Genomic DNA, 26,065 nt, shown 5'->3' on the forward strand with positions numbered 1-26,065 from the left:
AACCTCAGCAGGTTGAAGAGCCTGCCATCAGTCCTGTAGAAAATTGGGATCCCCTGAGGCAGCTCCTCGCCAATAAGGTGGAGTATTGCAGCAATGAAGATTGCAAACAGGGTTGGTGCAATGATGCATCCCTGTTTCACACCAGTTTCAACTGTGAAGGGCTTGGACTCCGAGCCGCTGTTGGTGAGCACTGTGGTTGACATGCCATCATGTAGAATCCTCAGTATCCTGATGTACTTCTCATGGCAGCCGTACCTTGGTAGTATACTCCACAGGGCCTGGCGATCTACAGTGTCAAAGGCCTTTGTCAGGTCTATGAAGGCCGTGTTCACGGCATTTCTCCTGGAGTTGGCGTACATGTCGACTGTACCTCTGGATGAACGGAAACCACACTGTGATTGTGGGAGTATTTCCTCAGACAGTGGTAGCAGTCGGTTCGCCAGAAAACGGGCAATGACTTTGCCTGTTGTTGACAGGAGTGAGATGCCCCTGTAGTTTCCACATTCTGCCTTGTCGCCCTTCTTAAATGTGGTCACTATTAGAGCATCTCTGAGCTCTGAGGGAAGCTCTTCTTTTTCCCAGACCTTGAGGAGGAGGGCGTGGATGTGGTACAGGAGCTCTGGTCCACCTTCTTTTAGGATCTCTGCTAGGATCCCATCTGGACGGATGGCCTTGTTGTTCCTAAGGCTCCTGATGGCATTTTGAACCTCTGTCATGGTGGGAGGTTCCCCCATGTCTTCTCTGATGGGACTCTGGGGGATGTGGCTGATAAAGTCCGGGTTTGTGATGCCGTCACGGTTGAGGAGTTCCTGGAAATGCTCCTTCCACCGTGTGTTGATGGACTCATTGTCCAGAGGTCTTGGTCTCGGCCGACCCTAGCGTTGAAATCTCCTATGAAAATAATCTTATCCTCTCTGGGGATTCTTGACAGTGTTTCATCTAGGCAGGTGTAGAAGGTCTCTTTCACTTCCTCCACAGAGTCTAAGATAGGGGCATAGGCACTCACAACTGTTGCCATCTGGTTGTTGCCAAGCATCAGACAAATAGTCATGAGACGCTCATTGATCCCCACAGGAAGTTCAGAGAGGTGACTAATGAGGTGGTTCCTGATGGCAAACCCAACACCATGGATCCTGGGTTCATCAGCAGCTTTCCCTTTCCAAAAGAAAGTGTAGCCCCCTTTCTCCTCCTTTAGTTGTTCTTCATCTGCCCGGCGGGTCTCCATTAGAGTGCGCACATTCCAGGCTCCAAAATTCATCATGATTTTATGTTTTCGACCGCAGGTGGTGATCCCTCTGAACGCGGTAATCCAGTTGGGAGATTTAAGACAGGCTATTTTTAGGGCACCTTTTCTAGCCCTCTCCCCATATGGGGTGAGCAGAGTAGACCCTAAAAAGGGCTGCTCGGTCATGGATGCGGCTGCCGAAAGGCTCTTTCTGCCTCGTTCCAAGAGCCAAGCGACTGAAAACCAACACCCACCGCCTGGTGTGCCAGTTTGTGACTAGCGGCTTCCAGATCTCACAGCTTCCAGATCTCACAATCCTGCCCCTGTCGCCACTTACTGGTCGCGACAGGGCTTTAATCCGGGATGTAAGGTGGATTCCCTGAAAAGGACGCCTGCGCGTGACTTTGTTTAAAGTGCGGAGACTGTTGCACAGACACTGTCCTTGACAGATCGGGGTCAGAATCCAGTGGCATGTAGGTGTAAATACAAAAACACAGTCAAGAAAAATCACAAAGCACAGTCTAGGTTCGAACGCGGAAAATCAAAAATCACAAAGCATGTGCCAAAAAACTGCGCATGACAACAATGAGTAAACTTTTATTCCCAGTTCATTTCCAACAGAATTCAAATTAGCAGCCTCCCTCTGTGTTGGACTCCAACAATTTTATATATATACATATATATATATACGTGTGTGTATTATACCAATGTGTGTGTGTGTGTGTGTATATATATATATATATACAATATAATATAATACAGTAAACATCGGCAGTGTTTCGACTCAAAACAAAGTGTCAGTGGTGTTTAAAAAAAAAAAAAAACATTTTGTACAAACTGAACATCACACTTCCTCAATAAATGCAATGCGAGCACCTTGCGCACGCCGGGCCTGCACTTCATCAGACGATAAGAACTAAAGCCGCAGTTAGTATTTTTCAAGGTCCCATTTTGGTGGACAGCGGACAAAAATCTCTCAATGGGAATTCTCACGACTAGCCTAAACTGTGGCTTGCTGAAAAAAAAATAGCTAACTTTCAAAAATCCTTTCAGTTTTTTTTGTATTTTTTTTGTTACTGTTGGATTTTCACTTTTATAAGTGGAAATAGCTTAGAATTTTCCAAAAGAAAAGAAAAAATCAGAGAAGGCATCACAAGGCAATCTCATTTGCACCGAGAGTCAAATCGTGTGGCCAGTGAATGTAAGGTGATGGCACACCGGTGGCGCATTTCCTTCAAAAGTGCATTTTGGCCCTTTTTTTTTGTTTTGTTTTACACATCATCGGAACATTGGCTATGGAAAACTCAAACACAAAGTGAGTGTACAGCAAAGAGTGAACAGGTGGCAGGGGGGAAGTTGTGTGTGAGCGGGGATTTTACCAGTCACTCAACTGTGGTTTTGGCTTTCCGCTTCTTGTGTTCACTTTCTCAAGGTTCTATTTTATTTTTTATTCTTTTTAAGATACAATAAACACACCTACACAAATATGCGAAAAGACAAAAAAGAACAATACATTCACTCGGGTTCTGTGCCCCCTTTTTTTGCATTTGCTACTTATGTAGATAGCAAATGTTAAACCACCCACCTCTGGGTTGGGAGACGCCCCCAGTAATACAATGGAATAAAATAAAATAAAACCTCTTTTTCGCTCTGTAGTATTTTGACTTTGTTTGAAAAATAATTTTAAGGCTATGCTTTTTTAGCAAAATAAAATAAAAATATCTCAAAAAATATAATTGTGACTCTTAAATGTAAAAATTCCAAAGTAATTGTCAAAAAATGATTCTATTAAGATTTTTTTTAACAAATTCTTACTTTTTGTCTAAAAACCTTTTGTCTATAATTTTACTCTGATGACTACCATCGCCTCAAATTACAACCTGTACAAAAACATTTTTAAAATATAAGTTTGACTATATTTAAACTAATCAAAATCACTGATTTGCCCCCCATCTCAAAAAAAAAATTAAGACTTTTTTCATAAGTGTTAATTACAGGAGATTTTTTTTTTTAATGTGACTGTCTCCCTTTTTTGCAATATCACAAGATTTTGTCCTCATAGTATTTTATTGGTACTTTTCCCCTTTGTGACCCTGAAATGTGCAAATGTGGGGTTTGGGGGGGAAAAAATAAAAAATTGATGGGACACATCTACAGGGGCAAGGTAGATTTTTTTCATGTTGCTCCACCTCTCCCTCTGCCACCTCTCATTTCAGCAGTTTACTTTTCAGTGCAATTTGATTTTCCTGAGTTTGTTCTCAGGTTTTGTAAGGCGGACTGCGCTACAGTCCAGAAAGAAATCCCATAGTAGGTTTTCACACGTTGCTGATCCGAACGCTGATGCGGCCTCGCTCCTCTCTGTAGCTTTGCTCCAGGCGGATCTTCTCCGGGTCAGACCCGCCAGCAAGTTTGCTGCCGCCGTTGCTCTGGTGGTCGCGCGGCTGGCCAGTTGCCGGTTTGAACACGGGCGCCGCCTTGCTCTTAGCCACCTTGTCGAAAAAGGCGAAGTCGGCCACGTATTTGCCCGACGGCGACAGGGAGACCACGGGCGGGAACTCGTAGCCCCACAAGATCTCATCGGGCAAGTAGGAGGTGCGAACCTGGCAGGTGGCCGACGTGGGCTCGATGGTCGCGCTAAGGATGACCAGCAGCTCAAAGTCAGCTAATTCCGGGTCAGTCCAGCCGCCGCCTGAATGCAAATGGAAAAGACTTGCATCGTTACGGTGACGGACGTTCTCCTTCGGGCAGACAAAAAAAAAAAACGCACCCTTGGCCGCCCAGGTCCTGAGGGGGCTGTCGTCGTCAATGACGTGGTAGAAGGTGAGCGGCAGGATGAGGAAGGGGCTGTCACTGGACGTGTCCACCTGGAAGGCCACGTTGCGCTGGTCCAACCGAACCGTCTCGCCCTCCTTGGTCAGAGACGACTGGAGCAGCTTGCCCGTCACCTGTCGCCCAAACATTCACATGATTTGACAGACTGGGAGGGTCTTGATGTGATGTGATGTGATGTGATGTGATGTGATGTGTGATGCGACTCGCCTGACATCCCAGCAGGAGGCTCTTGCGCATGTTGGCCACCCTGATCATGAGGCACGGGCGTCCCTCCTGGCTCGACACCACGGCGTGCTGGCTGAACTTGACCGTCTCGCCTCGCTTCTTGGGACGCGCCACCTGACAGCCCGCAACACACCACCGCGTCAACTCGACATTCCCGCCGTGCCGGACGGCGAACGCAGTGCAGCTCAACCCATTTGTTCAGGCCCAAGCTGAAGCCTTCACCTTTGCCAGGAAGGTTCCAGTGATGAAGATCTCCATGAGCGTGGTGATGACCAGCTGGATGATGAGCAGGACTATGGCGAGGGGACACTCTTCAGTGATGCAGCGGAAGCCGTAGCCAATGGTGGTCTGCGACTCCAGCGAGAAGAGGAAGGCGCCCGTCAGCGTCTGCATCTGCATCACGCATGGGGTGTGGTTGGATGGTGGCTCGAACTCTGCAACCCAAATCGGATCGGAGTCATGCTCTTCTTCTTTCATGGTTTTATTCTCAATGACTTATGGTCTCCTCATTACCGAGCAAGTCCCCGTGCACCAGCGCCAGCAGGTACCAAAGCACCCCGAAGAGGAACCAGGTGCCGGCAAATGTGGCGGTGAAGAGGAAGAACTTGTAGCGCCACTGCATGTCCACAAAGGTGGTCCACAGGTCTCGCATATAGAGAGAGCCACGCCCGCTGACGTGCTGGATGCGGATGTTGCTGCGGCCATCTTTGGACAGGACCCGTCGCCGCTTGCGCAGCGCGCCGCTAGCGTTGGATAGCCCGCCAGCGCCCAGCAGGGGTTTCAAGACGTCCGTCTGCGTCTGGGAGTGACACACCTTGTGGGGGGAGGAGCTACGGGAGGACGGGGAGGCGGTGGATGTCATCTGGCCAAGAAAAGAAAGTCTCAATGAGACTTGTGGGAAATTTTCAAATAAAAGCATTTTTGAAGCCTTACTGATAAGTCATCATTTTTAAAATGAGAGTCTAGTAATTTTTTAAAGCCTTACTTAGTTTACACGGTCATTATGTGAATGCATGCCAAATTTTATATTGCAAATGTGAAACTGGTGCACATTTTTTGTTGTTGTCGTTTTTAATCTGAGAGCTGTGATGTGGAGTCGCTGATTTGTCGCCACTTCAGGGCGTGTGACATCACAAAGTTGCCACTCTGCGCTTTTATGGCATTATGCGAACATTGCCAAGCATAGCTTCCCCACGCAGAGGCGAACAAATGCTCGGCTGTACTGGCACCCATTAGACACGCTCGCTTTGGTCCAGCCGGCCATCGCAGCGGGGAGGGTACGACGGACAAAAAGAGGAGACGGCAGGGCAGGGAAGGAAGCCAAAGAAAAGCCGCGGTGCGTTCAAAGACAGACCAAGTGAATGAGCACGGGCGAAAACACAGAAGGTTCCGTTCCCGGCCCAAAGAAGAAGAAAAAATGGAAACTGGAGCCGATCGGAAAAGGGCCAAAAATGTTGCTTTTCACCAACCGGAAATTCTCAAACGCTCCACCACTCATCTCTTCCACTGCTCAACACATTTTGACCACCAGCTATGCAACCTTCTAAAATCAAGATTGGTGGGGGTTTTTTCCTAGCACACCAAAACATTTTCATCATCATAAAATAATATGTAACATAACATGTAATATTGTGTTGCCGGTTACCATGAAAATGTAAATGAGTTACTTTAAAGATTACTTTCAGATTATATTAAAAGTTAACTTGAATCGGTGTTACATTGAGCAAATAGCGACAGCGTCTGTATGGCGCAAGCATTTATAGGTCAAAGTTCAAACTTAAGAGAAAAAAAAAAAAAAAAGTTCCAAATGTTTGATTAGTTTGCTTGTTGTGCAAAATGGCAAACATCCTGTGCATTTGTGAGCGTATTCTGAATGGGCAGACGCTTTAGTTGCCACGGACATAATGACAACATCTTGACTGTGTGAGTGGACAAATGTGTTTACGTTAGCCTCGCTAGCTTATGGTTAGCCCAATTTGTTGTGTCAATGTGTGAACGGACAGACCTTACATTAGCGGTGCGAGTGGACAGGGGGCCGAGGCCTCCTGGAGGCCGCCCGCCAACAGATGACATAACCAATCGGCTTTCATTACTTTACTTCTTTTGGGAGGGGGGCCTGAAAAGCTTTGCACTCACAATGAGACCATTCAAAAGTTGCCGCACGCGCATGCACGCACACACGCGTCCAATCATATTGGGAGCGCCCTCTCGGCCAGGATGTATTCCATCTCCATGGCAACGCCACCAATCGCCCGCTCGGTGATGCCACTTGTCCGACGCCCAAATGCAAACTTTTTTCCTTCTCGGTCGCCCGGAGGACAAAAGCGGTGTTTCCTTCCTCCCTCCCTCTCTCCCTTGGCATCCTCCTTTGCTCGCTCTCTCTCTTGCTCTCTTTTCTCCTCTTTTCCTCTCTCCTTCCTCTCCTGCTTGTGCCTTCTCTCCTCCATCCACACAGGAATGCTTTGTTTGGCTCACACATGAAAGACACAAAAGACGCCATTGACAAAAAGCATCACAGTGTGTGTGTGTGCGCGTTCGCACCCGTGCGTGTGTGTGTGTGTGAGTGGGCAGGCTGTTACATGCAAAATTGTGTGTGTGTGTGCGTGTGTGTGTAAGGAAAACTGTAGGCAAACTTGTGATTTTGTGGTTTTGTGCATGAGAGTGAAAGCAAACTTTTGATTGTGTGCAAAGAAAAGGCCGTCCTCGTTAGTATTCCGCGGGGAGGAATGATGGACCTCCATCAGCCAGCTGCGCCGCACAAACACACAGCAAGGCACTTTTTAGTCAGATATGTGAGTGCTCAAGATGTGATTTTTTTATTGTGTGAGAGGGAAATGAAGCATTTCAGCAGAAGTGTGTGAGAGCATATATGAGAGTGCTTTACGTCAGTGTGTTTCAGTCACATGTAGGATTGTGTTTTAGTTGCGTGTGTCTATGCGTGTTCCAGTGGGATGTGTGAAAGTGCCTTGGTAGAGTGTGCGAGAGCCTTTAGATATGTGCAGTTCAGAAGTGTACTGTGTGAGAGTTATGGTTATATATAGTTATTATTTTTTAATGATCTAATTATTTTAAAGTATCAAATATACAGAAATATATTTAAATGTTTAAGTATTTATTTGTACACATACATGTATTTATTATCATTTATTATCAGTAACAAAAAATTCGGAAATTCAGTCAATTTGAGGAAATGCTCTACGATTCAACTTTTGATTTCATATAGAATGGGATGTGAAAAGCAATATACAATTTTTAAGAAAATTATTTTTTCAACATTTTTATTCTGAAATCACCTTGTGCCATAAAAAAATCATTGCAGGTAGATATGTGCAGTTCAGAAGTGTACTGTGTGAGAGTTATGGTTAAATATAGTTATTATTTTTTAATGATCTAATTATTTTAAAGTATCAAATATACAGAAATATATTTAAATGTTTAAGTATTTATTTGTACACATACATGTATTTATTATCATTTATTATCAGTAACAAAAAATTCGGAAATTCAGTCAATTTGAGGAAATGCTCTACGATTCAACTTTTGATTTCATATAAAATGAAAAGCAATATACAATTTTTAAGAAAATTATTTTTTCAACATTTTTATTCTGAAATCACCTTGTGCCATAAAAAAATCATTGCAGGTAGTGCAAAAGCAGCGCAAAAGCATCTTTTGCAGGTTTGCTTACCTTTCAGAGGCGGGCCTGTGTTGGAAAGTTGGCGTGGCGGAGGACTTTGCACGGTGTCAGCCGCTGTTGCGCATGCTGCTGATCCAGTTGAGGACCGCGCGGACGGTCCCTCTGTCCCCTCAAAGTCTCTTGGACGTGACCCCCTCGGGTCCCTATAAGAGGCCACTCTCTCTCCCTCCCGTGTTGCCCCCCACCCGGCATTCCTGTCGCGTCGCGCTCACATCCGAGCCGTCACCTCTGGAGCGGGACGCCGGGTTCTTACTGTGGCCGCCAAGAAGCGGGAGCTGGGTCGTGCACGTGGAGTGGCAATCGCACGTGCCCGCTGCCCCCGTCGCCCCGGAAACACACACACACACACACACTCCCCTCCAACTCCTGTAAAAAGAAGACACAAATGCTCTCTTTTTTTTTTCCATCGTCATTCATGAACAGGTTGGCCGGAACAGAGCGTCCCGTTTGAGTTGAAAGAGCGATCGTGAGGCGAATGTGTCTTCGGGATAAGCTGACCTGGCATGATTTAAGGGCATGCTCTCCCGAGGCCGTTCAATCCGTGCGCCGGCCCGCTTAACGTTTCTAGAAAGGAAGGCCTCATTCGGGACCACTGAAAAGACTCCACAAAGTTAAAAAATAATAATAATAATTGCAAAACACAGTCACGCATTCCACTGATCACTTATGACAACTGCCACATTGCACAATAGAAGAAAAAAAACCATGACCGCCACCTTGCAAATCAGAATGCAATTGTACCGCTACTTATGAACCTTTCTGGATACGGACCGGAGCCTCGCAATTTTTTTGCATCTTCTCTCTAACCAATTTTTTACTTCCAAACCAAAGCACCAGCCACGCCCACCCCCTTACTACCTTGTCTCCTTTGCTCTGCCATTGTGTATAAACAAGACAGTAGCGGCTGAATTGTTTTCAATAGAAACATGAAGAGCACACTTTTGTGTTTGTCAATTTCCATCTTTAGAAGCTAGGTTACTTTTCTTCTTGTATTTACTCTTTTTAAGTTTCGCGGAAAAAAATTAAGTTCGTAAGCAGGGGCACCACTGTAATTCACAATTTATAGGGGCAGGCAGAAATCACGTTTTTCCTCAGAGTTGAGCTACCCATACTAGGCACTAGGAGGCGTGCTTACTTTAGACAACACAGATGAATGCATGAATGAGAGCAAAGTCACCACTAGGTGGCGGTAGTCCTCCAGGATTGTGTGCGCCTGTTTGTGTTTCAATGCAGCATACCTACTTTCATTTCTTGGAGGGAAAAAGGCTGATATAAAAACGTATTTGTTTGCATTTGCTGCGTTAAAAACGCGGTTAGTTGCATTGACGTTCAAAATATCCAAACATTTCATGTCCATTTTTGTACCTTTTGCGCAATGTGGGGTTTTTGTATATATCGCCTACATCCGTTTCATCAAGATATTGATGTTAATATTGATCAATCCTGGTGTTATGGAGATGCTCACTTTACTTTCAATTATTTCTTGCAGAATCGCACACTTCAAGCTTTGCTCTTGGGCATCGAGCAACTAGAAGTATGTCCACACACACATAGTCCGACATGAGGGCTGAGGGGGGTCATCTTAATTGTGTTGCAGGGGCCGGACAACGCTGTCAGGGTTTGTGCGAACCATTCAGGCGAAACCCTTTGTGTACTACAAAAGGGCACTTACGTAACGTTTGGGAAAACCACAACAGGGCTTTGTGGAGAGCGGGTGGGCGCGTGCACGCACACACACACAGTCAAAGGAACTTTATAATGTTTGGATTTTGAATTTCAAAGTCAGGTGACAAAACCCGCGTGTTTTTCTGTCCGTCTGTTTATCGATCGAGGAACAATCTGAAATCAGTACTTGTCATGAACACTTGTTGATACAGGATCATCGTAGATATTTCTTGTTTGATTATGTAAAGGAACAACGTTACCAAACAAACGAAAACATGACAAAAATACCTAATTCAGTTTGTTGTTGCCTCAGTGAGAATCCAATTGTTTCTATCGACCCAACTATCAGCCTATCCATCTTTCCCGTGACAGTTTTAGTTTGTACTCTTACTATAATACCCCTCTAAAATGGTTTGAAATGCCCCCACATTAACGCAATATGATTAGATAAAAGGACACGACGTTCCTAAAAAAATGTTAGTACAAAAGAGAAGCTGCCCGAACAGTTCTTCTGCCGACATCTTAAAATGACGAGTGGCTCTTGAACGCAGCGGCCCGGTGCGCCTGCGTTATGGCGACGACCCACCACCGGTGACGTGTTTGGGGGCTGTGGCTGACCGGTGGGAGTGGGGTTGTCCGGGGTTGGTTGAGAGCAGTAGAGAGGAGAGGAAAGAGTCGTTTTACCGCGTTAAAAATTCTCTCCGCATCATTACAGGCGCTCACAACAGGCAAAGCCGCTCGACGCATCGGCACGTGACCGTCAGAATAAGGACGATCCGCATCATTGCCTCAGCATGGATAACACATTGTGAGTAGTTCTACAACCCTCGCAACATCCACTCGTCACGCGTGGAGCCTCCACAGCCGCCTGTCATTCAAACGTGACAACCCACCCGATGGAGTGGCGTACTTGAACGCGTTGCCCCGCGGGCGTCGGGCTGTGATTCAGCCGCTTCTGAGCCAAACTATCCGGGAGCCAAGTTTTGAAATTCCATCTGGTACAAGCGCAGTTGAGGGGAATTTCAGTTCATGTGGTCCACTGTGACGACATTTACGGACTTTTGGAAACGGAGAGTCAGAACAGGCTGTTTTGTCACCGCCAAGGCTCGTTTCGCATGCTGAATAATGGGCTTTTTTTTCTTTCTTTTTTTTCTAAATGTACTTCACGCTTATGGAAATTTCCTTGAAGATTTAGGCCCTAAATTTTAGAGCATTGAACAGCGATGACGTCACACTAAGAACATTAAAGTAAAACGACGTCACAGAAACGCAGCAAATTGCGCTGTGTGTGTATGTATATATAATGTCCAGCGTGGTAGTTACTTATCGAGCTATATAGCACAATTGCTAAAATCATTTTTAACATGGAGGCAACTGAACTGAGTATTTTTTTGTGGCATTTGAAAAGCTTTACAAAAAGATTACAGGCAATTATGCTGTTAAACTGACATCACAGAACACGATATGTTATTAATGTGCAGTGATGTCATAAAGAGCATAAAATTGGCACAAAGTGTTGCTCAGAAAACTAAAGATTAGATTGTTTCCTTAACATAGTATGCTGCTGTATGCCTTTAACATCTACCTGGGGAGAAAATCAACAAGAAAACATTGGACAAGATGTGTTTTTATTATGCCTCACTGCGACGTTCAACAAAGAAACCATTGTGTTAATGTACTTTGATGTCCGTGTCATGGAATTAAGATTCTTCAGTAAAAACAGTGCAGGATATGAGTCTTGCCAGTTCCTGTTTCATTTTATATCAGCAGCCAGTTCCTGTTTCGTTTTATATCAGCAGCAAAATCGCCAACGATAAGACTATCAAGACAGTGCAGGATATGGCGCTTGCTATTTTCTGTTTCGTTTTATATTAGCAGCCAAATGCCCACCAATAAGCCTATTTAAAAATACATTTTTTGTTCTCCACAGCGATGACGAGTTTCAAACAGCGGCCAACTGGCTGATGTCCAAAACATCTTCCCGGCCCACCGTGGGCATCGTGTGCGGTTCGGGTTTGGGCGGTCTGGCTGAAATACTCAAAGAGCGTCAAATCTTCAAGTATGCCGACATTCCCAACTTCCCACAAAGCACAGGTAAGGCAGGCGTTTTTTAACACGTGTGCAAACATGTGTGTGCATGCTCATTAACAGCATGCGTTGTGTTACGTTTTAGTGCACGGCCACGCCGGTCAGCTGGTTTTTGGAACACTCAAGGGAAAGGCCTGCGTTTGCATGCAGGGCAGGTTCCACCTGTACGAGGGATACCCCGTCCAAAAGGTCAGGAGGAGAGGCGAGGTCCACAGCTTTGCGGCGTTAAGAAAAAACAAATTCAAAGAATTGTGGGCGGGGGAGTGTTTTTACCCTGAAAAGAAGTGTTGAGAAAAGAAGTCTTTTCTCTGAGTTATTTAATTTAACCATTTTTTTATTTTTTTTTTATTTTTTTATTTAACCACTTCTTTTAGACGTATCTCCCAATTCTTCAATTTCTTTTCAAATTTAATTATGTCTTAAGACCTCAGATTGGAATCATATTAAGGACATACTTGAATGATATTGTGATTGACATTTGGGGGGAAAAAGTCGTATCAGAATGTGCCATGGCAGCAAGGGCAAGCGGGTCACCCTCCTCCTCCCTCCCCGCAGGTGGCGCTGCCCATGCGCGTCTTCAAGCTGATGGGTGTGGAGACAGTGATCCTGACCAACGCGGCTGGCGGCCTCAACCGGGACTACAAGGTGGGCGATGTCATGATCATCAAAGACCACATCAACATCCCGGGATTCGCCGGAGTCAACCCCCTGGTGGGACCCAACCACGACAGGTGACGGACGGGCGGCACACCCGCTTCAAGTCCAACTTGACCATGTTTGACGTTTTCCGTCCAAATAAATGCCATTTTCCCCCTTGACAGAAAGACATTGCCTGACTGTTCTGTAGAACCTTGTTGCGAGGTGTACTATGTCCTCCGCTGCGACAGTCAAGTCTCAGATGACATTTTGTGGCCAACACCGGTGTATCGAGTTTAGTGTCATGAAAGAGCTAACAAACAGGAGGAGCCAGTTGACCTAGCTAGCGCGCTGCTGTGGGCTTTGTGTGCACACGCCGAATCAGCTGACTTTTTGACATAATCATACTGTTTGGTCAACTTTCAGGTTCGGAGTGCGCTTCCCTTGTATGTCAGACGCATACGACCGTGACCTGTGCAAGCTGGCACGCGAGGTGGCGGCTGAGCTGGATTTTTCCCACTTTATGCGCGAGGGGGTCTACTGCGTGGTGGGAGGGCCCTCCTTCGAGACCATCGCCGAGTGCCTCATGTTACACCAGCTCGGGGCCGACGCCGTGGGTCAGCCTGGCTCCGGTCTCGTGTCGATAACTGTGTGAACCCAACTTACCTTTTCTCTCTTGGTGTCGGCGTAGGCATGAGCACGGTGCACGAGGTGATCGCGGCGCGCCACGCCGGCATGCGCTGCCTGGCCATGTCGCTCATCACCAACCGGGCAGTCATGGACTACGAGAGCCAGGCCAAGGCCAACCATGAGGAGGTCCTGGAGACCGCCCGCCAGCAGGCCGCGCAGCTCGAGCGACTGGTCGGCGCGCTGGTCGGCCGCCTGGAGCTGTGCCACAACTAGACCTTGTGAGGCGGGCCGTTGGGAGCGGTGTGCTCTTCCTGGTAAATATTTAATATTAAGCACCAAAATTAGCGTCCCCTGGGATTTTATTCTTACAAACTCCAGTCCCCAAAGCTAATTGATTTTCTTAGGAGTGTGACATCCATCACTCATAAGGAGGCGCATTCCGTTTGATTTCAATGGTATAGAATGGAAAGCACAAGCAACTCAACCCAAAGCAGGTTGCACTTAGCAACATGAAATGTAATAGCAATTTTGCTTATGAGTAGACACTCAAAAACGTCTGAAGAAAGAACATCAGTCAGCCATCGTGGCTCAAAGCCACCACTCATTTCGGCCTCTTTGTAGACAAACTACACATACAATTTTCTTGAAAAATTCCACTCCCAAAGCCAGTTAGTTGCCTTGCCACCACAAAAAGCATTTGCGGCCTCCTACCATACAGGCCCAATACAAACTCCTGCAGTCAGTGTTGATGAAAGCGACTAACCGCTGTTTCACTCAAAAAGCAACTTCTACTTTGAATTGAGCTTGAAACCCTTGTACTACTTATTCCGTAACTGAGTAAAGGGATTTTTGTAAAAGGTGTGACACAATATTTATCTCAAAAATGTATTTGAATTGAGCATGCTTTTCCTGGTTGCTATATGACGTTAATGTTGAGACATGTCAAAAGTGGACCGAAATTGTGAGGAGAAAAAAAAAAGTCTTAACTGCACACGCACTTGACTTCCCCTTGAACGACTTATGCCATAAATGACTTGCACATTACAAACTGAATTCTCAGATGTCTTTTTTTCTTCCCTTTTTTAGCTACAACAATTACAATTTGGCTTTTGAAACAAGTAAGCCGTTCAATGATAAATGAATGATTTTTTTTCAATTTAGCCATTATATGCTTAGTGTTATATATTTTATGCAATTTATGTAAAAAAAATAACAAAAACTAGTACAAATACAATAAGAATCAGACGTTAAAATACATTTTGAAGTGTTCCTGAACTTGTTAACCCGAGTTGTGAAACCAGGGCTCGAAGCTTATTTTTTGCCCAAGTTGCCCTCGGGCAAGTTGGAGAAAATTTTACTTGCCCGAAACAAAATTTTACTTGCCCGAATTTTTTTGGAGTGGATTTTTACTTGCCCGACACATTTTTGCAATAAAAAAGACAACACTATAAGTTTTGCCTTCATATGCCTTCGTATCCGCCAACCGGAAACAAGCTCTGCTGGTGCGCAGGCGCAGAAGAGCCAGGGACGAGTGGGGGAGCATGCGTTTAATTACGAAGCGCTTTGCCGTTATCAATGTATTGCAGACTTACACGAGAAACTAACCGCTCCCTAGAAAACAAAATGTCAGACCAGAAGCGGCAGAAGTTGCGAGAAATTATGCACAAAATCGTCTTTTTACAGCTTGAAAACATGGTATTATGGCAGGGCAAGTTCGGGCAAGTGAGGAAAAAATTCTACTTGCCCGTCTGCCATCGCTACTTGCCCCGGGCAATCGGGCAATCGTTAGTTTCGAGCCCTGGAAACATTCGCGTGATGTTTGAGAAAATTCCCCCATTGCTCATTCTTGGTCTTATCTCGTATTTTGGCACGATTACATTTTTTCTCAAGCCAAACACCCCCTTCCTCCCTCCTCGTCCAACAAGACAGGAAAAGCTAGGAAATATTTTGCAGGCCACGTCAGTGCCGCCCGTACAAGTTCATGAGAAGTTTTTCCGGTCCTAAAGGTCCTGCATGTTTTCTGATCCATCTGATTCAAATGATAGTGATCCAGCTTCTGCTAACGATTTTGGTTTTTGTCTAATTTTGGATTGCCTTTGTCAACAATTTCATGTGATCAAGAATCCTGACTTGCATTCCCCTGGGACTTTTCCCAGCTGCACGCAGGCACGCACGCAGAGAAAATATCCAGCCAAACAGGCAGGCCTTGCCAACGAGAGGAAGTCATGGAACTCGAGTATTTTGCAATGAGGCTTAGCGTAAAGCCTAAACGTAGGTGTCACTAAACTGATTGTTCCAACAAGAACTATTTAATGGACAGAGCGAAAAAGTCACACTCGTGTCATGCAGCAGTTCTTATATCAGCGTACAGATGAGTCATTTCCTGTCACATTTCTGCCATGGATTGCAGGATGAAGAAAACACCCAACGTCATGCAGCGTGCAGGGGCTTGCAAATTGAGCCCAATAAGTCATGTGTGAGGGTTGTCAGGCTGCGGGGAGCCCTGCTGGGCTTGGAGGCGGTGGAGCCGGAGGAGACTTGCACCATGTGAGCAGCCTCAAGCTGCCGGTCGAGCTCCTCCTTGCCTAGCTCATTTATCGGTATCCACGGCAACCGTGCGCTGGGTGGAATTGCCGTCCGATTGAGCAAGCAGACCGGCAACACTTCTCTTGCTGTACAAGGTCCGCACCAAGGCAAGCCGCGTCAGCGATATGTGTGAATCACGCAGTGGCGCTTGAGGTGGTGCATGAGGATGAAGGTCTTGCCACACTCGGCACAGTTGTACGGCCGCTCGCCGCTGTGCGTGCGCTGATGCACGCGCAGGCTGCTCTGCTGCGTGAAGCGCTTGCCGCACTGAAGGCAGCCATACGGCTTCTCGCCCGTGTGCGTGCGGTAGTGAATGCTGAGGTGCGACGAGCACTGAAAGCCTTTGCCACACACGGTGCACCAGAAGACCCGCTTGCGCTTGTGGCTTTGCTGGTGCAGCTTCAACTGCTGCAGGCGCCAGAAGGTCTTGCCACACTGTGCACAGGCCAAGCCCCGCAGGGAGGGGCGCTGGGCGGCGTCTGGCTGGCCTAAAGCTGCCGGCACGTCCGACGCTTCCCCGGCTTGCGGGTAGATCTGCTCCTTGCGCAGGTCCGACTGAGGTCCGGACGGAAAGGCGGTCGCCGGGGGCTCCTTGGGGTACTCTCTGTCGTTAGCGCCGTTAGAGGATGGCTGTGAGGGGCCGCTCGACCTTCGCGTCTCAGCAAAAGCATCTGAGTACTCGGCCACCACGCTGGAAAAGTCCGGGAAGGCAGAGTCGATATCGTCACCTTCGATGATGGACGACCACACCTGGTGGTCTCGATCGTCCAGGGACAAGTCAGCCAGTCGGTTTTGCTTGACGGCGCCCAGCTGGCACCCGTCCCTACCGAAGCTGCCCGACGCCGTTTCTCTCTCCGTCTTGACCGACATGTGGAGGCCGTGCTCATCTGACGCAAACGAGTCGCCGTCAAAGTGACCGGAGCCGGCAGGATCGCTGATCCACAGAACCTCATCTGGACTCTCTTCCTTGATGGTGAAAGAAGAGTTGGGGTCAAACTGAACAACGCAAGAAGAAGGAGCATTACAGTGCACTTTGAAAGTCTAGAAACAAGGCTTGAAATTCTAACGCTAAAATCAGTTCACCAGTGATGGGACGGACACTAAGCGGACGCAAATGCCATGTCTGCCATGTCAATAGTGTGAAGCGCTTTCATCTGACTCACTTTGATGAGTCCTGTTGTGTGGGTACCACTTCCTCCGTCACATCCTCTGTCCATTAAGCTTTCTAGACACAATAAAAGCTATTTAGGCAAGATTGTTTTTATTTATATGTGAAAACCTCATTTGACTGTCTTTTTTATGTGACGCTTCTTACCGAACACTCGCTGCATCTGCGCGTTATTACTCTCGGCGGCGAGCAGCTTCCTCTTCAACATCTCGTTCTCGCTTTGCTTCCGCGAGATTTCCAAGTGCAGGAAGGCACTATTGTCATCGACCAGCTTGCTGATTTCCGCCACCGCCGCCTTCACCAAAACCTCCATGATGGACGACAGCTGCGTTTGAAAAGCGACGCACGCCATGTTTCCTTATACTCTACGAGCACACCCACGTGGAGGGGGGGAGGACAACTAATGTGTGCGTTTAATGGCCGGACGTTGGTTAAATGGTACGAGGACGCTGTGGGAAACGCTTCATCCCGATTTCCGAGCTCACTTCCTCATCAAGGGAGGGACATAGTGTTGGCTCGTGAGTGAACGATTCGTTCATAAAACCGACTCATGAAACACCACTTTTATGCACGTTTACTCCAAGCTAACGGCTAAGTTTATTGCACGAAGGGTTGCGCCGTGATGCAACAACTTCTCTTTGGGTAATCTTTATTTTATAAGACTTAAAATAACGTGTATGCATATATACGCCTAAATATTGTTATCCACTATATCTAGTGCAATTTCACATTCGATTTCTGGTTTGAAATCACCGATCAACCAGCCAATCAGGAGGTGGGGGTGAGGGCGGGTGTGGCACTTTTCACTTTCAGTTCAGCTTTGGCCATGATTTTTCCCTAATGAACTGGCCTGTTATTAGGTACACCTAAAAATGGCGATGTACCTAATGGAGTGTCCGAGTGATGTCACAGATCAACCAGCCAATCAGAAAGTGGGGGTGAGGACGGGTGTTGCCCTTTCTCACTTAAACCAGGGGTGTCGACCTCCAGTCCTCGAGGGGCCGCGTTCCAATATATTTTCCAAGTTACCCTCGTTAAGTGCACCTGCGTGAAAAGTTTTAGCCACTTTCACGTTCTGTAGGCGCGCCCCACTATTTGAGAAGCACTGGCCTAGGTGACTGATTCACAATTTGGTTTTGTCTGATATCAGAGATTAAATAAAGAAAACCAACTGGCTGATTGATTTGTTTTAATTGAGAGGAAAAAAAAACAGCAAAAGCATTTCACTAGCTGACCAGGAGATGGCGACAGCGTGGCATCTGAAGACCATGGATTGTTTGTTCTGCTACAGCCTAGGTGACTGATTCACAATTTGGTTTTGTCTGATATCAGATATTAAATATAGAAAACCAACTGGCTGATTGATTTGTTTTAATTGAGAGGGAAAAAAAACAGCAAAAGCATTTCACTAGCTGACCAGGAGATGGCGACAGCGTGGCATCTGAAGACCATGGATTGTTTGTTCTGCTATAGCCTAGGTGACTGATTCACAATTTGGTTTTGTCTGATATCAGATATTAAATAAAGAAAGCCAACTGGCTGATTGATTTGTTTTAATTGAGAGGGAAAAAAAACAGCAAAAGCATTTCACTAGCTGACCAGGAGATGGCGACAGCGTGGCATCTGAAGACCATGGATTGTTTGTTCTGCTATAGCCTAGGTGACTGATTCACAATTTGGTTTTGTCTGATAATAGATATTAAATAAAGAAAACCAACTGGCTAATTGATTTGTTTTAATTGAGAGAAAAAAAAACATCAGCAAAAGCATTTCACTAACTGACCAGGAGATGGCGACAGCGCGGCATCTGAAGACCATGGATCGTTCTGCTATGCCGGTTTAAAAAAAAAAAAAAAAAACGTAATTAGCTAGGGGTCAAAGGTCAAAGTTTACGGTTCAAAGTTCACCCAGGGGTCAAAGGTCGGTTCAAAGTTCACGGGGTCATGTGCACATTTTCGATTTTTAATTTGAGTTGAAAGTTCAGGGTTCAAAGGTCACCCAGGGGTCACCACGGGGTCACCACGGGGTCACCGCGGGGTCACCGCGGGTCACCACGGGTTCAAAGTTCAGGGTTCACTTTTTTTTTTTTTTTTTTTTTTTTTTTTTTTTAGGTTAACCTTTATTTAACCCAGTGCTTCTCAATTATTTTCTGTTACGCCCCCCAAGAAAACTATTCGCGCCCCCCCTCCCCACCGTGACTATCCTAACTTGTCTTGTAAGTCGTAAAATGTTGCACTGTCGCAAACGTGACAGAAGTAACAATGAGAGCGCCACTGCCCCCTGCTGTAGTAAACGCGCAATTACACTTTATTCTAGTACTGCCAAAAAAAAAGCCTGTTCCCCAGGGTCACACGCGCCCCCCCAGGAATAGCGGCGCGCCCCACTATTTGAGAAGCACTGCTTTAGGTACACCACCATCTTCAGGTGTAACTTTATGCATTTTTTGTACACGTCAGAAATGTGTATTTGACTACTTGCTCTTTATTTTGAGGAACACCAACACATATAACGTTAAATACATATACATATTGTTATATGAAGCAGTTAACCAAATGTGAGATTTTTGTTTTTATGCCCAAAAAAATAAAAACAAGGAATTAAACACCAGACAAGTTTTAACACGTTTTAATGTTTATTAAAATAATAATAATAATACACCAACTCCTATAACAACGTAAAACACATATTGTCATATAAAGCAGTTAACCAAATGTGATTTTTACGTTTTAATTGGCGAATATAAAAAAAAAGGAATAAAACACCAGACAAGTTTTAACAAATGTTTATTAAAATAATAATAATAATAAAAGTACATTTCAAACCAGCAATTTAATGCGAAATTGCAGTAGATGTATTGGATAACAATATTTATATATATATTTATATGCATACACGTTATTTAAAAACTACTATAAATGTCAAGATTACCCAAAGAGAAGCATAATATCCCCGTTGTTTCATAACGGCGCATTCCTTCATGCAATAAAGTTAGCCGTTAGCTTGGAGAAAACGTGCATAAAAGAGGTGGTGTTTCAGTGAGTGGTTCTTTCTTTCCTAGGCAAATCGTAAATCGACATTCTGGTTTACATAGTTCACGCCAGGAGGGAGACGCAACACGTTCACTGACTGACAGGCAGTTCACCCATTGGCTCGTTCGCGAACGGGAAAGTGAGGATTCGTTCGCGAACGGGAAAGTCAGGATTCGTTCCCTCACTGATCCGTTCTCGCGATTAACTGGAAATGCAAATCACTCACTGACTGACACGTTCACTCACACATGCGTTCAGATGGCTAACGGGGAATAGAATTCACGACTCGAATGTGAACGGGAAGTTACGTCATTTTCTTCTTCGTTTTGTTTTACGTGATGTGCCACCAGCTTCAATGCGCATTACTGACATCTACTGGTTGGAGTCATGAACTGAAAAAATAATTCGTTCACGCGTTCACTGAAAAGATTCGGTTTTTTGAACCAATTGTTCACTCACGAGCCAACACTAGCACACAGCACAGACAGAGCAGGCGATAAAAAGTGCAGTGGGATACCATGTAAAAATATTGAAAATATATTATAATATTGATCATATTGATCATATTGAACTTTTTTATTTATTTATTTGTTAAATCTAATGTTAATAACATGGGGGGGGGCGCAAAATGTTTTCTTCTCCCTAGGGGGGCATCACAAAATAATTGAGAAGCACTGGATTTAGGTACACCTGAAAATGGCGGTGTACCTAATAGAGTGTCCCAGTGACGTCACTCTCAAACAGCCAATCAGAAACTGGGGGTGAGGGCGGGTGTGGCACTTTTCACTTTTAATTGTATTATTTGATGTATATGTTGTTCCCACGAGATGTTGTAAAATAGAGAAAAATGTGTGCGTTACCGTTGTCGACATTACCGTGTGTTCACTTGTTATTATAAATAAATAAATAAATAAATAAATAAATAAATACGGATCAGTCTGTGTGGGGCGGGCGATTCGTTGAACGATTCGTTTTAACGAATCTTTTGAGTGAACTAATTCTAAAGATTCTGTTCACTTAAAAGAACTGGAATGCACATCACTAGAGGGACACACCGTAAATGACCTACTAAATGCGCAAGACGTTTAAAAAAACGTCATGACGTACTTGTCTTCATGATTGTCTGTAGCTGTAAATGGTAGCAGCACTTATTTTAAAAATGAATTTAAAAATAAAAATACTGAATTTATGTGTTTAAGTGCTCCTTAAATAAACATGATTTGAGCTGATGTAGCTGTAGTTGCTAATGATAGCAAGAGTTGCCTATTTTGTTTTAAGTTAGTTTTGATGCAACGTTCCTTTTTTCAAATAATCTTACTGTTCCTTGTAACAAACACACACTTGATGAATGCACTTTTAATCTGTTTCATATACAAAGAAAAAACATCCCTTTTGCACGAAGAACATTTGAAAAAAATGACCAATGACTACACAGTTCAAGGTAATACTTTGTGAGATCAATAACAAAGCAATCAGAACTCTAGGTTGTGGTTCTTGTACAAAACGGCAGTCATATACACAAAAGTACAGTGATACCTCGTTTTTCGCTGGAGATGCATTCCAGAAGCACCTGCGAAAGATGACATTCTCCGAAGTAGAAACAGTGTATACATTTACTATTCAGAAATTTGTTTGCCATGGGTTTAATGTAAGTTATTTAGAAGTACGGTTTCCCTTGCAAAGCACTACAAAGTGTTCACCTATGATGCATTACAAAACCAAAGTTAGTCATGGTTGCACATGAATTAGCTGCTCCATTGTGGTCCAGTACACGATATTAAAGCTTTTTAAACCCTCCTTTTATGCTACATACACCTTTCCCATTCCCTTAATTATAACCATTCCCACACTGCTGTGTGCATGTAATGTACCTTTACAGTAAATAAAAGAACACGTGTGATATAAGGCAGTTCTTTTGTTCGGACAATATAAGGCAGTTCTTTTGTTCAGACAAGTGAAAATGTCAGCCAGGTTCATTTTTACAAAATGTGGGACAAACACTGCGTTGGCTTTGAAACAACACACCCATAACATATTCACATGATTTAACGCTGCAATAGATAGGAGAAAGGCGTTACAATCACATTTGATAGTACATCACCTTCAAATAATACTGGTTCACTTAGACACAACCGAATGAAATGCAGCCAGTTCTCCGCAACATTCCGCACGGGTGACCGCAGCAAGGTCATGTTTCATGACAAACAGCAGCGCTTCGGATCAAAAATTCCTCAACATCATTTTGGTCAATTGCGACGTCTGTTTGTTCTCATTGTTTTCTGTTTCTCAAAATCAGAACGAGATGAGATCAAACACACACAAGAGCTTGGTCAACATTCTTTCTACCGGTGGACTTTGACGTGCACTTGCAGTTTGTCGGCGTGGTCGAAGCTCTGACCGCAGACGTCGCACTTGAACACCGCGTCGCTTTTGCACCGGTGCCTCTCGAAAAGAACAAACGAGTCGAAACTCTGCCCGCACGCCGAGCAGATGTAGCAGTTTCGAGCCGAGTCGGAGGACGGCGGAGCGAAGTCTGCTACGGTCCCGTCCTCGTGGGCCGCCACCATCCCCCCTTGCGAGAACGGATCCAGCATATCTATCTCGCCATTGGTGGCGTAATGGCGCCACTTGCCGGCGTCTAAATAGGCGTCGCTTTCGCCCACCTCACCGTACCTCACCGGGTCGGTCAGGGTCTCCAGCCCGAGCAAGGGATCGAGGGCCGGCTTCTGCGGACGAGTGTCGGGAATGTGCTGCGTGAGGGGATGCGGCCCCTGCGCTTCCTTGTTGGTGTCTGGAAACAAAAGAGAAATGCGACACGCTTAAGTCAATCAGCTTTTTCGTTTCTGTGGCGTATTTCCATTTTGCAAGGTGTCATGGCCCGAACCGTTCCTGTGCGTCTTCATGTGGCACTTGAGGCTGGACTTCTGGTTGAAGCATCGTCCGCAAATGTGGCACCCGTAGGGCTTTTCGCCCGTGTGGATGCGCAGGTGTCGCTCCAGGTGTCCGGCACGCACAAACATCTTACCGCAGTACGAGCAGTAGAAACATTTCTTGGGCCGGAACTCCCGGTAAAAGGAGCCGGTGCCGTTTTGGTCGTGGTCGGACGGCTCCCATGGCGGACCGGTGGCGGACCGGGGGCATGGCAGCTGCGATGACATCACGAGGTTGTTGTTGTTTTCGCCATAAGGTTTTCCGGGAAAGACAAACGTACGGCAAGAGGTCTCGGCGTGAGCCGGAATGAGCAGAGCACCCGCCGGGACCTCTCCGCCGTTCTGCGGCGACCGATTGTTTGTCCCGTCACATAAAGACGATGACTTTTGCTTGTCCGCCGCTTCCCCTTCAGGCTGTGTCACGCTCTCCTCCATGGGCTCCGATTTGACCGCTGCAATATGAGACAATTCCGGACGGTCGGCGGAGACCCCCTCGGACGCTGACGTGATGTTGCCTTCTGCTGGATGATGGGTGTTTGGGCTCGAGTGCTGCGCCGGGGTGTGTTGGATGTCAGCTGGCGCCAACTGAAGAGCTGCAAGGACAAGTTGTTGACTTAAGACTGAATAAGCGCAACTTGAGGCAAAAGTTTTTACTCCAAGCAAGAAATTCTGATTAATATTGCAGTGGTGAGATAAGAGTTCATCAGATGAATTGATCCATTGTCAATCTCAGGTCCGAAAACACCCGCTGCTGTCAACTGAAATTGTTAACCTAAAGGCAGGATTTGAAAACAAATGGCCTGTGACTTACATCTCTGGTGGATCTTGGTGTGTTCCTTGAGGCTGCCCTTCTGGTTGAAGCGTCGCCCGCAAACGTCGCAGCGGTACGGCTTTTCCCCCGTGTGGATCCTCTTGTGCCGCTCCAGGTTCCCGGAATGCTCAAAATATTTGCCGCAGAAGGGGCAGACCACACCCCGCTTGAACAGCAGCCGGTTGACCATTCGCCGCCGTATGTTGCTATACAAGTGGCGGTGCGCCCCGCGGCCGGCAGTTCCTGTCTGCCGCTCGTCCGCCAAAATTTCACCCAGGTTTTCCCGCGGTCTTTCCGTCGGCGGACCGGGTTGATCGCAATCGGGCGGTTGCACGGGTTCCTGCTTCACAACGACATCGGAAAAGTCGCTTTGGAGCTTTTCGGGCTTCTCAGCCTTGGTGACACCTGTGGATGGATGAGATTGTTTCGGGACTCAGTAATTGAAATATTTTAAGAATATGAGTTTATATGAGCATCATATGACTTCGTTACAGCCTAAACGTGATGTCTACGTCAAGCAGAAATTTCCACGTTAAACTAATTGTCGAATGTGTATGATTATGTGCACATTGAGTGTGCAACCTTAAATGGTCTGTGGTTCAAAACTAAGAAACATACTGCCATCATCCAACGAAGCTGCACCGAGTGGAGCGCACTCCAACCGGGGTGCGAGCTGCTGCTGCGCTCCCCGCAGGTTGTCCGCCATGCGATGGGCGGCTCTCAGCTCGCCGTGCAGCACCTCCACGCTGCTCCTCAGCCGCCGAATCTCGTGTTCTCGCTGGGTCACCTCCAAGCGCAACACCACCATGCCGTCCTCCACCACTTTGGTGATCTGCGCCGCGGCGGCGTTGCACAGGGCGGTGATGATGGAGCCGATCTGGCTGTGAAGAGCCGTGCCGCTCGACATGACGGCGCCGTGGGGTCACGGAGAAAACAGTCTCAAGCACTGGGGGGAAAGTTACACTTGGGCGGGGTGGTCGACTTAGTTTGCCCTGGGCATCGTGTGTGATGTTTGGCGCTAGCTGAATAGCTAATTAGGTGTAAACACAAGTTCTGGTTGGGCCGGAAATCGTGGTGAACGTTATGCCGTAAAGCAGCTCAAAGAGACGTTATCCAACTTCGCAACGCTCGATGCTGTAAAAAACAGCGCTGAGTGGAAATGGTGCGGCGATGTTGCTTGTTTATTCCCCCCAAAAAAAACACTTCCCAAAAACGTATCAATCAAAAGGAACTTTTGAAATGAACTTCTTAAAATATTTGTGTGTGTGTGGGGGGGGGGGGGTAAGGGAATTTATCTGGCTCTTACATTGATCTTATCTATATTATGGAGAATATTAATTATGTATTTTCTCTTAAAGGTTGATAAGGGACATCATGTGTCGGGTGAAGCGTTACTTTCTTTTAAAACCGGCACACCTTGCTTCACAGGTACCTGTGACTTCCTTTTTATATTGTTGTCTAGCACCCCCTTGTGGTGCCACTTGTCACACGTAAGTGATAAAAACATCAGGATTACTATACAATTGTGATTCATAATGGAAGTCAGTCTGACCAAATGTGTCACTTACATGCATTTCAGTATTAAGTGACATATTTCCTAACTGCAATGGTTTAAAAAGTAGCAGCCTGGTATCCTTTTGATCATTGACAACACCCCGAGTGTTATTTCAGTACCATCGCGTTTTTTTTTTTTTTAATGCTTTGTGTTTGATGGAAGAAAAAAAAAAAAAAATACATCAGAAGGCCTAAAATAGAACCATGAAGGTTAAGGCTCCAGTAGTGGAAAAACCTGCTGGCCTAACAAGTCGACAGCTTGATGACAATAGCAGTTTACAGAGATTTAAAAAAAATCACAGCCAAAATAAATAAAAGACAAGCTTTACTACGGGGAAATCTGCAGACGAAACTGACGAGAGAACTGGCTGCCACTTGTTCCATGGCGTGGTGGTCCAGTTCCACCAGTCTGGTATATTTGTGCGTCACTTCAATTTGACATGTATTTCGACACATGAGGTACAACATGATGCAAGGACGCTATATTTTCAAGTGGAACATTTCGATTTGGATCCATTTGATGTCCTCACGTCTTTAAAACCCAAACCAGTATTCCTATTCAACTCGTGTTTCCCTCCACATTTTTGTTTGGTTCTATTTTGAATTGCTCTCACTTCATTTATTTATCCATGCTGCAATTTGAATTTGTAATTTGATTGTTTTATTGTGAACTTTTTTTTAATGAAACCAAATAAGTGCACGTTTCTTTTTGGTCAGTGTTGCAGAAACATGTTGCACAATATTTGTTCAATCGCGCTCTCAAAAAAGATGTCGCAAAAATCTGAAACCCCTGAAATGTTATCTCAGATCTCTCATTTCCTATAATCAGCATCCAAACTTGTTCCTTTCTCGTACTTGGTGTTACCACACAACACGCTTGTGACGTTCATGCATTGTTGCTTTAAGATCAAGTTTTTCTTGTTGCCCAAAACTAAGTAGTACTTACTGTATATAATTTGGCACGCTGTACTCACACTGGAATCCAACCT

The 26,065-nt window shown here is 45.7% G+C and overlaps 4 protein-coding genes across 5 annotated transcripts; 1 reads left to right on the plus strand and 3 right to left on the minus strand.

Moving 5' to 3' along the window:
- Positions 1-1,792: 1,792 nt before the first annotated feature.
- Positions 1,793-10,149, minus strand: LOC133165134 (ATP-sensitive inward rectifier potassium channel 10-like). Its single transcript, XM_061294582.1, has 6 exons — positions 7,971-10,149; positions 4,796-5,144; positions 4,505-4,716; positions 4,265-4,396; positions 3,993-4,170; positions 1,793-3,914 (listed from the first exon to the last, which is right to left on the minus strand). Exons 2-6 carry the CDS (start codon positions 5,142-5,144, stop codon positions 3,541-3,543), a joined length of 1,245 nt encoding a protein of 414 aa, XP_061150566.1. The 5' UTR covers positions 7,971-10,149; the 3' UTR covers positions 1,793-3,540.
- A 140-nt stretch (positions 10,150-10,289) lies between these two features.
- On the plus strand, positions 10,290-14,046 carry LOC133165169 (purine nucleoside phosphorylase-like). Its single transcript, XM_061294651.1, has 6 exons — positions 10,290-10,452; positions 11,575-11,738; positions 11,818-11,921; positions 12,288-12,463; positions 12,795-12,985; positions 13,060-14,046. The coding sequence occupies exons 1-6, from the start codon at positions 10,439-10,441 to the stop codon at positions 13,269-13,271; spliced, it is 861 nt and encodes a 286-aa protein (XP_061150635.1). The 5' UTR covers positions 10,290-10,438; the 3' UTR covers positions 13,272-14,046.
- A 1,239-nt stretch (positions 14,047-15,285) lies between these two features.
- Positions 15,286-17,262, minus strand: LOC133165148 (zinc finger protein 554-like). Of its 2 annotated transcripts, none has more exons than XM_061294602.1 (3): positions 16,900-17,262; positions 16,748-16,809; positions 15,286-16,550 (listed from the first exon to the last, which is right to left on the minus strand). In XM_061294602.1, exons 1-3 carry the CDS (start codon positions 17,102-17,104, stop codon positions 15,702-15,704), a joined length of 1,116 nt encoding a protein of 371 aa, XP_061150586.1. In that variant the 5' UTR covers positions 17,105-17,262; the 3' UTR covers positions 15,286-15,701. The 2 variants fall into 2 exon arrangements, with proteins under 2 accessions (XP_061150586.1, XP_061150587.1); XM_061294603.1 differs by having other exon boundaries at positions 16,748-16,825; positions 16,900-17,039.
- A 3,860-nt stretch (positions 17,263-21,122) lies between these two features.
- LOC133165103 (zinc finger protein 879-like) lies at positions 21,123-24,722 on the minus strand. Its single transcript, XM_061294535.1, has 4 exons — positions 24,141-24,722; positions 23,523-23,927; positions 22,666-23,304; positions 21,123-22,572 (listed from the first exon to the last, which is right to left on the minus strand). The coding sequence occupies exons 1-4, from the start codon at positions 24,427-24,429 to the stop codon at positions 22,124-22,126; spliced, it is 1,782 nt and encodes a 593-aa protein (XP_061150519.1). The 5' UTR covers positions 24,430-24,722; the 3' UTR covers positions 21,123-22,123.
- Between the last annotated feature and the right edge of the window lie 1,343 nt (positions 24,723-26,065).

This window comes from Syngnathus typhle, linkage group LG13, assembly GCF_033458585.1.
Source record: "Syngnathus typhle isolate RoL2023-S1 ecotype Sweden linkage group LG13, RoL_Styp_1.0, whole genome shotgun sequence".
NCBI classification, from domain to species: domain Eukaryota; kingdom Metazoa; phylum Chordata; class Actinopteri; order Syngnathiformes; family Syngnathidae; genus Syngnathus; species Syngnathus typhle.

Bases quoted from the DNA above. Each gene is read 5' to 3' on its own strand.
- LOC133165134 (XM_061294582.1), bottom strand. From the start codon at position 5,144: ATGACATCCACCGCCTCCCCGTCCTCCCGTAGCTCCTCCCCCCACAAG. The intron at 4,717-4,795 runs GTAATGAGGAGA...TTTGGGTTGCAG, and splicing joins GGTGCACGGGGACTTGCTCG to AGTTCGAGCCACCATCCAAC. The intron at 3,915-3,992 runs GTGCGTTTTTTT...ATTTGCATTCAG, and splicing joins CAGGACCTGGGCGGCCAAGG to GCGGCGGCTGGACTGACCCG.
- LOC133165169 (XM_061294651.1), top strand. The intron at 11,922-12,287 runs GTCAGGAGGAGA...CCCTCCCCGCAG, and splicing joins AGGGATACCCCGTCCAAAAG to GTGGCGCTGCCCATGCGCGT. The intron at 12,986-13,059 runs GTCAGCCTGGCT...GTGTCGGCGTAG, and splicing joins GCTCGGGGCCGACGCCGTGG to GCATGAGCACGGTGCACGAG.
- LOC133165148 (XM_061294602.1), bottom strand. From the start codon at position 17,104: ATGGCGTGCGTCGCTTTTCAAACGCAGCTGTCGTCCATCATGGAGGTT. The intron at 16,810-16,899 runs GTAAGAAGCGTC...TATTGTGTCTAG, and splicing joins GCAGATGCAGCGAGTGTTCG to AAAGCTTAATGGACAGAGGA. The intron at 16,551-16,747 runs GTGAGTCAGATG...TTCACCATCAAG, and splicing joins ACACAACAGGACTCATCAAA to GAAGAGAGTCCAGATGAGGT.
- LOC133165103 (XM_061294535.1), bottom strand. From the start codon at position 24,429: ATGTCGAGCGGCACGGCTCTTCACAGCCAGATCGGCTCCATCATCACC. The intron at 23,928-24,140 runs GTATGTTTCTTA...ATCCATCCACAG, and splicing joins AGCTTCGTTGGATGATGGCA to GTGTCACCAAGGCTGAGAAG. The intron at 22,573-22,665 runs GTTCGGGCCATG...TTTTGTTTCCAG, and splicing joins CATGAAGACGCACAGGAACG to ACACCAACAAGGAAGCGCAG.